This window comes from Myodes glareolus, chromosome 9, assembly GCF_982192425.1.
Source record: "Myodes glareolus chromosome 9, mMyoGla1.1, whole genome shotgun sequence".
Taxonomy (NCBI): Eukaryota; Metazoa; Chordata; class Mammalia; order Rodentia; family Cricetidae; genus Myodes; species Myodes glareolus.
In genome coordinates, this window is record NC_142034.1 from 61,139,025 (window position 1) to 61,156,353 (window position 17,329).

The window sequence follows — 17,329 nt, forward strand, 5'->3', positions numbered from 1 at the left end:
TCTTCTACAGGGACCTTGTAAAAGCACACCTATTTAATGTCCATGTAATCCAAACCCTCCTGAGTCTGTCACTTAGACTTTGATCTCTCTCCCAAGCTTTTGCCAACCTGTCAAAATAGACATGTATGATTCTCACCGGAAGAGACAGCACTTCCTTCGGATAAACCTTTAACTCTCTGGTTCCAAGTGATTATGTCTGTGCCTTCCCAACAGACTAGCCATTTTCTCTCATGTATGTGGGGTGTATGTGTGTGAACCTGCATGTCTATGTGTATGTGTATTGTCTCACTAGGACATAAAACACCAGGATCACCGTGACATCCATGTGTCTGCTTAAGTGGAACTTAGAATGTATCTATTATGGGTTGAATTGTGTGTCCTTCCCCTAAAAGTTCATATCTTGAAGCCTTAACCCCCAGGACCCCAGAATGTGACTATACTGGGAGATTGAGGCTCTGCAGAGGTCATGTTAAAATGAGTCAAGAGAGTGGTCCAAGTCTTATAAATGGAGGGACCTTGGACACTGTGATAGCTATTCCCAGTTGTCAACTTGACTACATCTGAAATTAAATAAAACCCAAATGATTGGGCATAAAGGTAGGGATTTTTTTTCTTAAGTACATTATTTGAAGTGGGAGGATCCACTTTTAGTCCAGATGTTTGTGAGATGGGAAGGTCCACCTTTAATTTGGACCACACTTTCTGTTGGCAACCCAAAAATATGGAAGAAGGAAACTTGCTCTCTCGTTGTCTGCTTGCTCTCATGCTCGCTGCCAAGTTCGTTCCTTCACTGGTGCTAGAGCCTACTTTGTTGGGATTCTGGCACATGCTGAAGATCAGCTGAGACATCCAGCCTTGTGGACCGAACAGCTACTGGACTCTTGAACATTGTTAGACAGCCACTGTAGTGTTAGCTGGACCACAGCTCGTAAGCCATTCTAATAAATCCCTGTGTGCATGAGTGTGTGTGTGTGTGTGTGTGTATGTATGTATGTATGCAGAGAGAGATTCATTCTCTAAGTTCTATCCCTCTCAAGAGCCCTGACTAATAAATGTGTGTGTGCATGTTTGCGTGTGTGTGTGCATGTTTGCGTGTGTGTGTGTGCGTGTGTGTGTACACAGAGAGACTCATTCTCTATTCCTCTTGAGAGCCCTGACTAATAAATGTGTGTGCGTTCATGTGTGTGCACGTGTGCGTGTTCTAAGTTCTATCCCTCTTGAAAGCCCTGACTAATAAAAGTGTGTGCGCACGCGTGTGTGTGTGCACATGTGTGTGTACAGAGAGAGACTCATTCTCTAAGTCCGATCCCTCTCGAGAGCCCTGACTAATAAATATGTGTGTGTGCGCGCGCGTGTGTGTGCACATGTGTGTGTACAGAGAGAGACTCATTCTCTAAGTTCGATCCCTCTTGAGAACCCTGACTAATAAATGTGTGTGCGCGTGCATGTGTGTGCGCGCATGTATGTGTACAGAGAGAGACTCATTCTGTGAGTTCGATCCCTCTAGAGAACCCTGACTAGTACAACACGGATGCACACAGAGGAAGATGACACGGGTACATGGAGAGAAGAGACTGCCAGAGAGTGCAAGGAGGAGGCCTCAGAAGCAAGCAACCTTGTGACTTCTGGAGCTCAGGCTTCTACCCACTCAGACGGTGAGCACTTCGTAATGGCCACAGCCCTGGTGAACTAATGCAGTGGGTTTAAAACAACAACAAACAAAACAAACAAACAGAAAACACCACCTGCAATCCACCAGTGGACAAAGGAACTCTGTCACAACAGCTTTCTAAGGACTTTCAGCATGAAGCCCTGTGATGATATTGTTTGTAATCTGAGAAACAATTCTTGCCTGAAGATCAGAGTGCAGAGCTAAGCCACTAGTTAGCCATAGAGGCCACACAGTCGTGGCACACTCCTTTAATCCCAGCGCTCGGTAGAAAGAGGCAGACAGATCTTTGTGAGTTCAAGGCTATCCTGAGCTACACGAGATTGAATCTGTCTAGAAGAGAAACAGAGCTCACACAGAGATGATACAGCAGTTGGATCGCGTGCCTTTAAACCCAGCACTAGGGAGGTGGAGACAGGAGTGGGTGTCAGACAGGCTGGGTGGAGAGAGGTATATAAGGCGGGAGGAGACGGGAGCTCAGGTACAGTCTGAGGATTCAGTCTGAGATGCAGTCTGAGGTTTCATAGAGATATGTAGTTTGAGCATGCGGTCTGGGGATTCAGTCTAAGCACGCAGTCTGAAGATTCATAGAGATAGGATCACCCCTTCGATCTGAGCACAGGTCAAGATAAGAACTCTCTAGTGGCTGGCTGCTCTGCTTCTCTGATCTTTCAGCATTAACCCTATATCTGACTCTAGGTTTTTATTATTATAGCCAATTAGAATTTCACACTACAGAGCCCTACTGCCCTGACCCCCATCTCCCACCCCATCCCAGCAACTTCTGCAGTATGGTTCCAACCATCTTCCCAAGCTTCTCTCCTAGGATACAGCGTCTACGCCAGTTTCAACAGCCTCTCTAGACCTCAACGTGGCCACTTAGTCACTGCCTCCCGAGCCCTGTTTGAGGGATTGCCCCATTCAGACATTCATTTCTCCTTCCAACCCATGAACATGCAGTTATCATAGGCAATCAGGGTGTGTGACCTCCTACTGTTATTACTATCTGCTCGGGAACAAAAACTACATTTTATGCCTTTCCCTGCCCTTCACAATGTAGCACACCACCTGACTCAACTGTTGTTTACTGCATAAGTCAGGCATTCTGAGAAGGAAGGGTATATTGCTGCTGCCTGGGGTGGACATGCACCCTCAATTGTGAAATACTACCTTAGTGCAATAGTATAAGATCTTTAAAAGGAAGACAGGCTGGAGAGAAGATGGCTCACCAGTTAAGAGCATCGGCTGCTCTTCCAGAGGACCCAGGTTCAATTCCCAGCATCCTTATAGCAGCTCACAGTTCTGTAACTCTAGTCCTAGGGGGATTCTGACGCCCTCTTCTGGCCTCCATGAGCACTGCATGCACATGGTGCACAGACATACACGCAGGCAAACTACTCATACATAAAATACGTATAAAATAAAGGTAAAAATACTTTTAAGGGAAAAACGTGACACAAGATGAGGACCGTGTTCCATAGTACTTAGGAGCAAAGGCAGAAGTTCTTGTTTATCTTGAAATGTGACTTCTGCATCAACCTTTACTCAGTCATCACTCTAAAACTCCTACACTCACAGCACAGAGCACTTCACAAACTCAGGAATACTCAGCACTACCTTTTTGCTTCCTGCGTTTGGTCCCGTCGTCCAGAAAAAGGATCTGAAATGACTGACCCAAATGAACTCCCTCCCCACCATATGTTCTACTAAGTCCACGTCCTAGTTATAGTCAGCGATTCATTAAGCTTTATCCTAATGTTTTTGTTTCCATTGACTACTAAGAGTCTTTCCCTGTATAGTGCATTCTTTGTGTTCCAAGTACCAGTGAATTCCCATTTCCTTCTGACACCTGGCTGCAGGCTGAAATAAATGGTATGCTTTGTACGACTTTAATTTTCCTCAGTCTGGATGGCCAGGAAGCCATGCGACTTATGGAGCTTTTCTGGAGGTGGTGAGAGATTTGTGGCCACAGAGTGCCCTGCCTTGCCCATGGCAATGATGGGGAACAAATGATTGATTTAGTTTTTCATTTTCCAATCCTGGGGCTACAGCTAGTGGCCTTGCATGGGCCAAACAAACGCTTTACCCCTGAACTCTTCCCCCAGCATCAGGTATAGTTCCGAGACCAAGCTAGGTCCTTCCTTACCTTCGATAAGTGAACGTGGATCTTATTCTTAGCATCTGCAGTCTCGGCGATGCGATTGGTGAAAGCCAAGTTCACTTTGTTGAACTGATTCCACATCTCATTGGCTGTCACAATCAGGAGGTTCTCAATGTCATCCCTCAGCTTGGTGGAGGCTGCCCTCTCACTCTGGGAGCGGAGAATATTGTCATCTGTAAACTTGGCCCACGACTCGGGCACGGACACCCTGGAAATGGGAAGAGAGTCGATGGCGACAAAGATGCATCCGCCCAGATGGTCTGCAGGGACAGTGCATCCTGCAAGAGAAAGGCGCCAGTGCCACCCGTCCTAGACATGCTGCATGAGATGGAAACAACAGCAAAGCGTATTTGAACCAATAGTGAATTAATAGGCATGAAGTAATTCTTCTGCCAGACTGAAGAAGGATCACTGAAGAGCAAGATTATGTACGGTCTTCACAAATGTGTCCAGACCAACCCAATAAAGAGAAGCAAAAATATCAACCTTGGAAGTAGTCAAAGGTGTGCCAATGAAAACAGCAGGGCCCTGAGAACCCCTTTTCAGAAGAGTAAAAAGAGAAGCCCTCACTTACAGCGGTGATGTGTGTAGGAAGGCTGCTGTCTCCAGCTGGCCTGCAGCTGTGGTGTGTGTAGGAAGGGCTGCTGTCTCCAGCTGACCTGCAGCTGTGATGTGTGTAGGAAGGCTGCTGTCTCCAGCTGACCTGCAGCTGTGATGTGTGTAGGAAGGCTGCTGTCTCCAGCTGACCTGCAGCTGGTGATGTGTTCAGGAAGGGCTGCTGTCTAGCACCTGACCTGCACCTGACCTGCAGCTGACTTGCAGCTGACTTGCAGCTGTGATGTGTGTAGGAAGGGCTACTGTCTAACAACCGAGAATGTTAAAGTGGTTTGATCTTGCTAGGCAATAACAAAGCAACGCAGACTAAGAGTTTGTAACTCAGAAATTCCACTGTCCCAAGAAAATAATATTCCCAAAGTCAGAGATGGAAGGACATTCATTTCAGTAATATTTATATAAAGCTCAGGAAGCTTAGAAATGGCCTAAATTAATGAAAATGCAGGTTAGATTAATATGTGTGGAAAATCTACATGACATGCAAATTCACAAATATTTACTTCATGAATCTATATTAGCTTAGGAACACTAAACTCAAAAGCATCAGCATTGATGCAGCATGCAGCGAAAAGTTGGCTAGGCATTGAAAAGGCACGTGGGCAACACTATCCTTTAAGGTTACAAACGACCATCTGGGGACACAGAGCTGGACTAAGGACCCGTCGTCCACATTGGGTGTCTCTCGATACTAGATTTAACAACTGATATCTGTTTGCATGTTCTTATAATAACATATTGAATAGGACTCAATGTTGTCTATACCCAAAATAATGTCATGAATGTTCCTTGCATCTTGTAAGGGACAGAAAAGAACCTGTGCAAAAATGGGGGCCTTAAGAAGCTCTCAGCTCTCCTTGAGCCGAGTAAGGCAGCATTTATAGATTACACAGAACACAGGGTCTGGTTCTGATTCACAGCTGAACAGCAAACGTCCAAGGGGTAACTGATACTGTAGCTCTCAAGAAAGTCACTTTGTGGGACAAGGCACCCAGAGGACAAAATCAATTTTGGAGTCACTTTAGGGGTAGTGTGTAGGCACAGGTGTGGACGACACTGTGGGGATCCTTACAGGGTGGTGAAAAATCTCCATCTACGTGTGGCTGTGCTGCCACAGACGTTCAAATATGACAGAGCCACTGCCACGCACATGCAGCTCCACCATTTTATTCTATGCAAACATCACTCCATCAAACTTGGTTAGTTTTAAAAGGAGGTGGCAGTCTCAGCTAAGCCCTGCCCAAATAGGTATCCAGGGGTCTGGCAAGGAACTACCAGAATGGCAAATGCAATAAACAGTGATGAGAAAGGCATGCATGGCTCCCAGCCTGTGCCCACAGGGCCCAGGGCATCTAGGAACTGGCAATGCCTGGTTTCCTTTTTGTCTATGCTTTTTTTACATAAGAAAGTGCCATTTTCATGTTAGAAAAAATTATGTGTTTACAGAATAAAGAATGGTTCAGTTCCCAAGGCCTGGCTCTACTAGAATGAAATCTCATTGAAAACTGAGCAAGGCCAAGGGCGTCTCTCATCTTCAGGCATCTGGTCATGTTTTGTATAACCCATTTTAACTTGTAGTTACATGAATGCATTGTTGGGAAGGACAGCCTTTAAGTCAGTACCTCTCAACCTGTGGGTCACGACCCCCTCGGCAAACCTCTATTTACATTATGATTCATAGCAATAGCAAAATTAGTTATGAAGTAGCAATAATTTTATGGTTGGGGATCGCAGCATTAGGAAGTCTTGAGAAGCACGGCTTTAAGTGATGAGTGGGTCGTGAGGAAGTATCAATGCCTGTGAAAACACTCTTTACCTTGAGGTGCTAGGAACAAATGCAGGCAGACATACCCCTCACGGAGTCGCATCCCTGCCTGCATTCATGCCTTTCTGGAGAAAACGAATTCGTTCTCCTGGGAGCTGGTCAGTGTTCCAGAGTGGGCTATTAACGAAGTGAACTCGCCTTTCATTTCTGCAAATACTCATTTACCCTTCTGTTTCTTTGGCCCAAAACCTCTCACAAGAAATTGCCATCGTGGACTTTCAAGACTCCAGAAACGGGAAACTAAGAAGTTTCTGTTCCTTACAAATCACCGAGTCTTGGGGGATTCCGTGACAGTTGTAAAGAAACAACAAAAAAATGGAGTAAGATAACCTGTATGCCGCATCACTATGAACGCAGAGAGCATGAACGACATTACAATCTCAGAACCGCGTGTGCCGGCTTACGTTGCATCAACTCTCTCCACTCCCCGGAAGTAGCTGACGCCCTCCGAAGTGTTGCGCATGTCCTTGCATTTCTCGTCAATCCGGAGGGCTGTTTGTTTATCACTCAAGTCCTTCTCCAGCTCGTGCTGGGCTGCTCTATCTGAGCTACCACACACAGGGGAGAGAAGAAAGACAAGTTTCCAGCCAGGCAATGACTTCCCAAGCCACCAGGCATCGCCCCTCTAAGGTGGAACCTTCTACAACTCTCCTCCATCAAAATAATCAGCTCCCACTCCAAAGGAGCATCTGTGGAGATGGTCATGCACGTGAGTCATGAGGACCCACCCTGCCCCGCCTAGCCTCACCCCGCCCCACCCCGCCCAGCCTCACCCCGCCCTGCCCTGCCCCACCCCGTCCTTCCATGTTTCCTGTCCACGTGGTCTAGGCAAGTGGGCAGAGTTCCCGGTAGGACACTGGTTTGCAGTCATACGTCCATTTCTGTGCCTTCCTCTCTTCCCGTTCATTTTCTATATTCTCACTCCTTTCCCTGTGCTTTGAATATGATTTCCTCCAGAACTCATGAGACATACACATCAAAACCTCCCTCGATCCATTGGCGACCTAAGTTTGTGGCCATGTTGTGGCACAGATGTTCCCCAGGAGATATAAACTAAGAGTCAGAATCAGATTCTAAAGAGTGCTTGAAGTGAGGTGGAGGAGCTGGCAGATCACCCCAACATTCTGCCCCAGCAGCCCAGCTACTGGGAGAGAAGAGATGCTGGTAATGTCAGAGATAGTCTTGCCCAAATTCCAGGGAGAGAGACGACCCACAAGTCATGCCCAGAGCCTAACCCTGGAGGAAAGGTGGGCATGGGTGACAGGCGAAACATATCTTCGTTCATGGTCACTGTTCACTTAATAAATAATTTATATGTGAGTTTGAGAAATAGTGAACACAGCAGAAACTCTTCTCCAAGGAGTTTGTCCCTACCGTGAGCCCGGAGACAGTACATACACTGCACGGGAAGCTGCAGTGGCTAGAAGATCATGGTGAAAACCAAAAGAGGAACCAGGAACCCCAGAGCAGGTGCTGGGATTTTACACAGGGTGGGCAGGAGAGTTCTCATCAGATGGCACTGAGCCCCGGTGTAAGGACAACCATCACACACGTTGGATGGTGGACGCTGCAAAGGCCCAGGTTTTCTCCAAAGAGAAACCGGAGACCACTGACTTGCCATTTAGCTAGCTCATTCTGTTGCCGTGCTGAGGACCCGCTGCTGGAGACCTGAGAAGACACGCTAGGAGCCACAGCAGTGACTATGAAGGAGGGAGACAGCAGGGACTACGGGATAGCCGAGGAGGTGAGAAGTATTCGGCTTCTGGGTAAGTTTAAGAACCATGCCAGTCTCCCATGAGGTTGGACTTCAGGGAGAATCAAGAGCTCAGCTGACTCATTGGGGCGACAGAATTCCATCACTGGAGTTGGGCGACATCTGGGTGAGAAGAAGATCTGGGGGAGCCTGGGTGCTCCTTCCACCCCCAAATATAGACCCCAGTAGGCTGTTGACATTTGGGAAAGTTGAGAGCTGTTAGCATGTGGCCTGTGAGAAGCAGGACAACTGGATGATCAGTCACATCTATGCTTCTAGAACCATAATCAAGGCCGAGCACAGGAAGCGCTTGGTAAAGATTGCTTCCGGTGAAATGAACTGATGCCAGCAGCTTCCACTCTCTGTGGCCTGTGCCTTCAGACAAATCACTTCGCATAAAGCTTTAGCTTTTTTGTAAAGTAGAAATGAGGGCAGCCCCAGGCAAACTGTCTGTATCTTATAAATCTTATGGGAAAACACATATGCAAAAGATGCCTCCCCTTGACACAGCTGAGCCTCCAGCATTGGGTTATTATGTTGGGACTCTGGACTAGAAGATCTGTCTTGTTTGCGATTGAGGAAAGCACGTCCCATGGGCTTCCTCTCTTGGGATGACATCTTTGATGGGAGGGGAGCCTGTTAGTTCACCTGGGAAGGTATGTGAGGTGGTACCTCATTCACTTGTCACATAAACAAAGATGTCAAAAGCCTTGGATGCTGTGTTAGTGCCCAGGGAAGTTCCATTTTCAACTGATGTGCATTCTGAGAGTGTGACAGTCACATTCAAAGAAAATGTAGAGAGCACAATAGAAAAGCCACCCAGGGAGGTGAGGTCTGCACCACCCACTATAGATGTAAGCAAAGGCAAGCTCCTTAAAGGGTCACCAACAAAAATCCAAGCAAATGAATACACATGGTGAGGACCTTGTACAAGGGCCTGTGATACAACCAAGGGAGACAATCAGCAATGCCGACTTACAGAGAGATGTGGCCATCTCAGCATGGAACAATGATGCCCACAAAAAGCCAGAGGCACAAGACATAACAGCAGATTCTTGATTATGAATGAAAATGGGGATCAGGACAGACTCTCACAAACTTACTAAGTGTAGATTCTCAAATTCTTAAAGAAGTCATGAGTTCAGATCAGAACTACTTGTGTCCGTAGTCAAATCATGCCAGGCAGCCTCTGAAATTGGTTGCACACCTCATCAATTTCTGAGTAATAGAGCCTTCTAATGCTACCTCCAGAGGACCACAACATGTAAACCTCACCAACCTTTCCCGGGCTGACTCCAAGGCATAGGTTGGCAAACTAAGCAGGTAGTGATCTGATGCCTCTGTGACACTTGTTGCCTGAAGTGTATCACATGTCATCTTTGGTAAAGGCAGCATATATGTGGCCATCATTTCTTTGAGGGAGGAGCATTTTCAACACTGCTTCTTTGTGTAACCACAGCCAACACAGACCTTTTGAGGGCTGCTAGCCAGCAGGCTCAGCCAGTAACTTTTCTATTCTGACAGCTGTTACCATAACTTAAAAACTGCCTCTTCTTCTTCTCCTTTCCCATTCTTCCACCCTTGCCATAGAGTGAGTGCCTGAGAACCCAAGCCTTGAGGGAGTTTGTATTCTGGCAGAGAGCAGGAATAGTGCCTAACAATAGCGCTGTGGGCACAGCGAATGCCGTGATGATGTAATCAGGAGCTGTGGGTCTTCATGCAAATATGAAAACCAAGTGCCAGGATGGAACACAGGCCTCAAAGTAAAAGAGTCTTGAGTTAAGGAAAACATTGGCCATCCTTTCCACGGCATTCCCAAATTAGTTTTGAAATAAAAATCAAAAACAAGATCCCAAGCGCTCATCCTCACCTCTGAATAAAAATGTGTACATGTGTGTGTCTGTGTGCCCGGGTGTGTGTGTGTGTGTGTGTGTGTGTGTGTGTGTGTGCCTGTCCGTGCCGGTCCATGCTTGTGTATGTGTGCCTGTCCATGTGTGCATGTGTGTGCGTGTACGCGCTCTTAAGAAATGCTAAGCAGTGTGCAAAGGAGGCAGAAGCACAGTTCAGCGCTGGGCTTAAACTGGATAGAAAGGAAATGCTTACGCGAGTTGGGCAATCGCCTTATCCAGATGTCGCCTCATTCTTTCTTGACAACACAGAATGGCATCAACTTCCTACTCAATTGAAAAACAAAACCACACATTAACACTTTGATTGAGTATATCATCCAAAGTCATCAGTGTTCAAATCCGTCAATAAAGGAACTTTTTATTTGTTGAAAATCTGTGATGATAAGCATTAAAAAGAACTTTATATCTACTCATTTACCTGCATGCCCCATGATAATACAAATCAGTCTTTCCTTTTAGGGAAACTGCAATATGGATCAAGCTGGAACAGAGTGAAAATTTTAGTGTTTGTTTCTACTCTATCTTTGTCCTTAACTAAAACAAAACAACAATAAAAACCCTAAAATTCTGGTGATGTGAAAGACTGAACTTAACTGATACCTTTTTCTTCAACAGCTTTCCCTCAAAAGTAAAGAAAAGCAGTGAAGACCGGGCCCTGGGAATGTCTCTGTGGTGGTACATGCAATAATAATGGGTAAAGTTTTGTGTTTCAAACATGGAAATTGACTTCCACTCTGGAGGTCAACTACCTGATGCCATGCTGTGCCCCGTGGCTCAGTCCCTATACTTGAGCCAACACCCGTGTTAGCCATGCCACTCACTTGTCCAAATGTGTGCCATTTAGAGGCTACAATGATATATGAACTATTTCATAGTACACAAATATTAATTTCTCTCTGAGATTTTTCAGAGGGAAATTAACATTAGAAAATTTGCAAGCTCAAATAACATCCTTCAGACAGTTTTGAAAGTTTTGAAATTTTTATCATTTTCTCAAGTAAAAAGGGGTCATTTTAATACTTGGTTTGTGGCATTTTAAACTTGGATGCTCTCCCATGACATTAAACAATGCTGTGTGAACCATCAGTGTAAACATGTAGACACTGCCACGGGTCATGTCTGTTTTCAAGGCTTGGTAATTAAAGGAAAAATTCCCTTCCGCAAAGTTGCATTTATCTACAAGGATAAATGGGTCTGTCTTCCTTGGGCACACTAGGTAACCAGGTAGCCAGCTAGCTTCCAACTCTTGCCAATGTGACAGAACATGTCCAAGACAAACAGCCAACCTGCCTGTGTTTGCAGGCTAATATAAGGATGTATTTGATGTTCTTAGTATATTTAAAATGCACTCCTTAGCGACATGTGGTGGTAGGCACCTGTAGTCTCAGGCACAAGGAAGGCTGAGAGACTGAGGTGTTTAAGTCTAAGGCTAGCCTGGGTTACAGAGTACGAGACAAAAAAAAATCAATTCTTTTCCATCAGATGTGATATAATTTTATGCATGATGATTTTTATATTGACATGGTGTTTTTATAGTAACATAATTTCCATGATGCTAAAATCTATCAAAGAATTTTTTGGTTTCTGTCTCCGTTAATTTATGATGTTTTCTTCACTCTGAGATTATGACTCACCTGCAAGTTATCGTCTTTTATTGTTTACCTTAAAAGTATTGAATAAGAGGCTGCAGGGAGCGGAGAGCTGAGGCAGTAAAGCAATTCTTTTGCAAGCACAAGGACCTGAGTTTGATTCCCACAACCCATACAAAGACGCCAGACAAGATGGCCTGGGGAGGCTGCCACCAGCAGAGATCCTTGAAGCTTGCTGGGCAGCCAGTCTCACCTAATTGATGAACTCTGGGTCTATAAAGGCCCTGCCTTGAATGAATGAAAGAAAGAAAGAAAGAAAGAAAGAAAGGAAGGAAGGAAGGAAGGAAGGAAGGAAGGAAGGAAGGAAGGAAGGAATAGCATTCCAGAGAATGGCGGCTAATGTTATCTTCTGACCTTTACATGCATGCACATACACAAACATGTGCACTTCTATATACATATGAACATGCTATACATATGTTTAGACAGTACTGAATATGCTTAAAATATTAAACCTGCTGCCTGATTCTTAAGTGCCCAGGATGGGTGAAATCAACTAAGAGTTTTCTCAGCTTCCCTGTTGTAGCAAAGTTCTGCCTGTTCTTACAAACAGCCATGGGATACTAAGAATCTTAGATTTTTGTATTGTTTAATTTTCATCTGTCTCAATGACATGGAAAGAAGGGTGGAGGAGAAAGGAGAGAGAGAGAGAAAGAGAGAGAGAGAGAGAGAGAGAGAGAGAGAGAGAGAGAGATCAAAGGATGCATGGAGTCCTGCCTAGACAGCATCATGTATGTGCAGTGTGCTTTCACATACAATGCAAACAGTAGAATTTCCTGGGATTTCTGGTGGGAAAATGCATGTTATATTTTGATTTTTTTATCTTTAAACAGTAGTTTTTATTTGTGAATTCAAATAAAGTCAGACAAAGAACAGCAGATGGTTTAAGAAAGAGGAATTTACGTGAGCAAGGAAAGTCTAGAAATGGGACCTGTGAAGCTGTCCAGTGTTAGCTGACCTGCTAACACTGCATTCATACCTGCAGTGGCGCTGTGCCCAGTGTTAGCTGACCTGTCAATCTGCATTCATACCTGCAGTGGAACTACGCATGATGCAGCTATTCCTCCCCTGCCTTGAGATGAATGCTTACAGAAGGTTGCTGTGGGGCAATGATCTTGTACACTGTAAAGATTTGTCACTTACATTGCTTTAATAAAATGCTGATTGGCCAGTAGCCAGGCAGGAAGTATAGGCGGAGCAACCGGAACAGGAGAATTCAGGGAAGAGGGAAGAGTCAGTCTGCAGTCATCACCGTCACCCAGATGCAGAGGAAGCAAGATGAGAATGCCTCGCTGATAAAAGGTACCAAGCCATGTGGCTCACACAGACAAGAATTATGAGTTAATGTAGGATGAAAGAGTTAATAAGAAGCCTGAGCTAATAGGCCAAACAGTTTGTGATTAATGTAGACCTCTGTGTGTTTCTTTGGGACTAAACAGCTGTGGGACCGGGCAGGACAGAAATCTCTGTCAACAGAAGGTAGTGGGTATGTGCAGAAGGAAGAGGCCATGGAGGTGGCCCTGTTTCAGGGAGCACTACTTGTTTGTTCCCGGCCACCCGGCTAGATTAGACCCAAAATAATCACACAGAAACTATATTATTTAAAACACTGCTTGGTCTATTAGCTCTAACTTCTTATCGGCTAGCTCTTAAATTTTAAATTAACCTATCTCCATTAATCTGTTTATTGTCACATGGCAGTGGCTTACTGGCAAAGTTTCAGCATGTCTGACTCTGGTGGCTCCATGATTTCTCACTCTTCACCTTCCTTCTCCCAGCATTCAGTCCAGTTTTCCCCACCCACCTAAGTTCTGCCCTATCAACAGGCCAAGGCAGTTTCTTTATCCATTAACCAATAAAAGCAACACATAGACAGAAGGACCTTCCACACCAGTGGCCCAGGTCCAATGAGCCCATGACTGCAGCCTCTGGCATAGCATAGCACAGGGAAGTGGGCCTAGGACTCTGGACTCAGTCACAGGGAAGAATAAAGTCAGGAGACAAAGAAGTGACACCACACAGTGATCTGACTTCCCAGCGAGTCTCAAAATATCTGTGTAGTATTTGGTGACTACCTGGTCTCACCAACAGGACAGTGGGCAAAAGCCAAAGAGGAACTTTGTCTTGGTGATGGAGGAGCCTTCTCATTGAGCAGGTGAAACCTTCACAGTGCATCTCCCATCTCCTGCTGTCACCACCCGCTATGAACTGTATCCTAGGGCGGTGTTGCATGGAGAGGGGGTGTCAGAGTAGAGACTCTGCAGCCTTTTCCTTCCCGTCATCCTGAGTGAAAACATGTTGCCTCGCGCTCCCAAGTCTTGGTGCAACTATAGCTACACACCTGCTTCAATATCAGCCAGCACTAGTTCAGATGCCAGCGCAGCCCCTGGTTGACTCTGCCCATAGATGAGTTAGAAAGTAAATGTAAGGACTATGACACTTTCCCAGGCTGTCACACTGATAACTAAGTGCTTAGTCCAGAAATTATTAGACTTTTTCCGTTTATAACCTCCTTGGCCTGGGAGATTTTTAGATGCTCTTAAATCTACTTAAAATAGGTATACAGATCAAATACTCAGTGATAACAAATCAAACAGAAATTCATTTAAAACAGTCTTTTGAGCCATGCAGTGGTGGCACAGGCCTTTACTCCCAGCACTTGGAAGGCAGAGGCAAGTGAATTTCTGTGAGCTCAAGGCTAACCTGGTCTACAGAGTGAGTTCCAGGACAGTCCAAACTACACAGAGAAACCCTGTCTCAGCAAACCAAAACCAACCAAATAAAGCAAAAAACAAACAAACATAAAACCAGTTCTTGGGCATGCACATAATTTTGCAACTTATTTTAAAAAAAAAAAAGCACAGACTTGCATACTAATGAGATAATGAGCCTATTCACATTTACATAGAGTTAAGTCTAGGCCGAATATCTGACACTGAAGGACAGAGTGTCTTTGGGTGTCTTTCAGAGTTGATTTGGTGTCCTCTGTACCAAAACTTCTGCTTATATAAATACACAGAACAGAAGGGGGACGTTACATTCAGGGCCATTCCAGAAGTTGTTGGAAATTCTGTCTTAATTCCAAGCTAAAATTCATTTAACAACTAAAATATTTTTATGGAAACTAAAGTCAGCAATTTTAAAAACCAGACGTTTGAGTTATATGATGCAAAGGCACACTAGTTTTATACTTGTATCCTGAGGGATGATGGGAGGAAAATATTAAACGTCTCTGTTTCCTGTTATTCAACTATCATGTTTCTATAAGAACAGAAAATTATGTATAGAAAAACATTGCAATTCCTAACATACGATAGTCTCAACTCTGAGATGTGGTGTTTCAGGCAGCATTGCTGCAGTGTTGCATGCATGAATGGCATGCTGAGTGCAGAGTGCATGCAGAACCAAGGCTGCAGTGGAGTCACATGTTACAACATGGATGAACACTTCCAAAGACATCGGGATCCTTGAAAGTTTGGTTTTGGTTAATTTTGAATATTTAGAACTCTTGCACTACTGCCAAATGTTTATGACCCCCATAAATTCTGTTACACAGCCCCAGAGGGGACTGTGACCCACAGTGGAAGAAGTCGCAGCTTAGCAGACAGTCGGTGTTCGGGAGGCCAGAGGTCTTCTCGCACCTCTTTTCTCCAACCTTAAACATTCCTTCCTACACTGAGGAGGTAAGCACATAAAACCCAAGATGTAAACAAAACTTGCAAGGCCCCAGGCTCCTGAAAGTTCTGAGATCCACTAAGCCTCTGCAGAAGGTGACTCAAGCAGGAAGATTGTTGGGGAAGAACAGACATGGGCTTGGGCCTCGCTGCCTTCGAGTTGTGCATGGAGATCCAAGGATGTAGCTTTTGTGTATCAGTCACCCCCACTGGGCTAGGCTGTTCAGAAATACAGCTGAAAATCATCAAAACCAAACTCAGGGCACTTCTATCACCTGGACCCAAAAGGCAAGCACCTCTTAGCTGTCACCACCATGCTTTAGCCTCCCCTGAACCTCCTAGGCACCCACTGGCCTACACTGAGTTGCTAAAGAATTCTCTACTGTGGAAATTTCCATTAGGGCGTTTCCACTTTGGGGCTGTTCTGCATACTGTTCCTATACATACTCCCATGCAAGCTTTTCCCTCTCGGCTCACGTTTTCTTTTCTCCTTGGGTGGATACCTGGGAGTAGAGTTACTGGATTATGTAGTAACTCTAATCATTTCTAAAGTAGATGCATCGTTTTACATTCCCACCAGCAATGTGCACCGATTCTGACCCCTCCACAGTCTCAGCTTTTATTTTCTGTTTGGTCGTCACCATCCTAGTGGGGACGAATGAGTCTCATTATAAAGGTGATTTATATTTTCTTGGAGATGAATTGTGCTAAGTGGTTTCATGTCTTCTCCTCCTTGGAGAACTGACAACTCGACCATTCTTTAAAAATGGATTACTTGTTTTTCCCTAAAACTTTTAATCATTATTTATATAGACTAGATATAAGCCCATATCAGATTTATGATATGTGAAGATTTTTGTTAATGATAATCTTTGACGCACCAATTTTTCAGTTTTGGTGATGTGTCATATCTTAGTGTCATATTCTAGAACACTGTCACCTATTCCAGTGTCCAAATTATTTGTGCACGCCCTTCCTGAGCATTTGATCATTTTAACTTTTACTCTTAAGTCTTCCACCATTTTATGTAATGTTTTTGTATGTCATAGTTTATGGATCTGAGTGCTTTATTTTTGCACATGGATATCCAATTGTCCAAGGACCGATTTTCAGAAATCATTCTTTTCTCTTTGAATGTTCTTGGCATGCTTGTCAAAGACCAACTGATGGTCACTATGAGTGTCTGTAGCTCAGTACTCAAGCTCTGTCCCATTGATTTGTCTCTATATGTTACACTATTTTATACATTATAATGTAGCAATAAATTTTACTGGGAGGTTAGAATCCTCCAACTGTCTTCTTTTTTGATATTATTATAACCCCTGTGAATCCCCTGGACTTACATATGAATTTTAGGATTGAGGCTTGTTGACAATAGTTTCTGTCTTGCCTGGATCCCGCAGTTGTTAAATCCCAACACAGAGGCCTACATTAATTATAAACTGATTGGCCTATTAGCTCAGGCTTCTTATTAACTCTTATAACTTATATTAGCTCATAATTCTTGTCCGTGTTAGCCATGTAGCTTGGTACCTTTTTTGGCGAGGCAGTCACATCTTGCTTGCTCTGCATCTGGGTGATGACTGCAGACAGACTCTTCCCTCTTCCCAGAATTCTCCTGTTCTCATTGCCCCACCTCTACTTCCTGCCTGGTTGTCCCACCTATACTTCCTGCCTGGCTACTGGCCAATCAGCATTTTATTAAACAAGTACAAGAAACAAAACTTTGCAGAGTAAAACCATTGTCCCACAGCACTTCTCCCCCTCCCCCTTCTTTTTTTTTTTTTAAAAAAAACAAAAACTCTGAATTGAATCTCACTTATTTAGCTTTCTTCCTGACCATTATTCATACAACTTGTAACCAACACTCTAAACAAAGAAAAACATCCATAATCCATTTTTGGGGAATGCAGGCATAGTTTTCTAGGCTACTTCCTGCTGATTGGGGGTGCTGATAATTTTACAGGTATCTAAAGAAAATTTAGAATTAAGGTCAAGTCCTGACTGGAAAATTCTGTGAGGCTTGATCATCTCAGACTTGGACAGAAATCATGCTGAATCTGAACCCACTGAGGA

At 44.5% G+C, this 17,329-nt stretch overlaps 1 protein-coding gene across 4 annotated transcripts in view; it reads right to left on the reverse strand.

The window, feature by feature from the left end:
* Tekt3 (tektin 3) overlaps positions 1–17,329 on the reverse strand; it is a 42,358-nt gene that overhangs the window by 11,357 nt on the left and 13,672 nt on the right. For all 4 annotated transcript variants that reach the window (XM_048448247.3, XM_085695106.2, XM_087910521.1 and 1 more), the window contains exons 5-7: positions 10,124–10,194; positions 6,672–6,815; positions 3,816–4,038 (exon numbers count right to left, since the gene is read on the reverse strand). In XM_048448247.3, the coding sequence (XP_048304204.1) occupies positions 3,816–4,038; positions 6,672–6,815; positions 10,124–10,194 (438 nt within the window). The remainder of the gene's footprint in view (positions 1–3,815; positions 4,039–6,671; positions 6,816–10,123; positions 10,195–17,329) is intronic.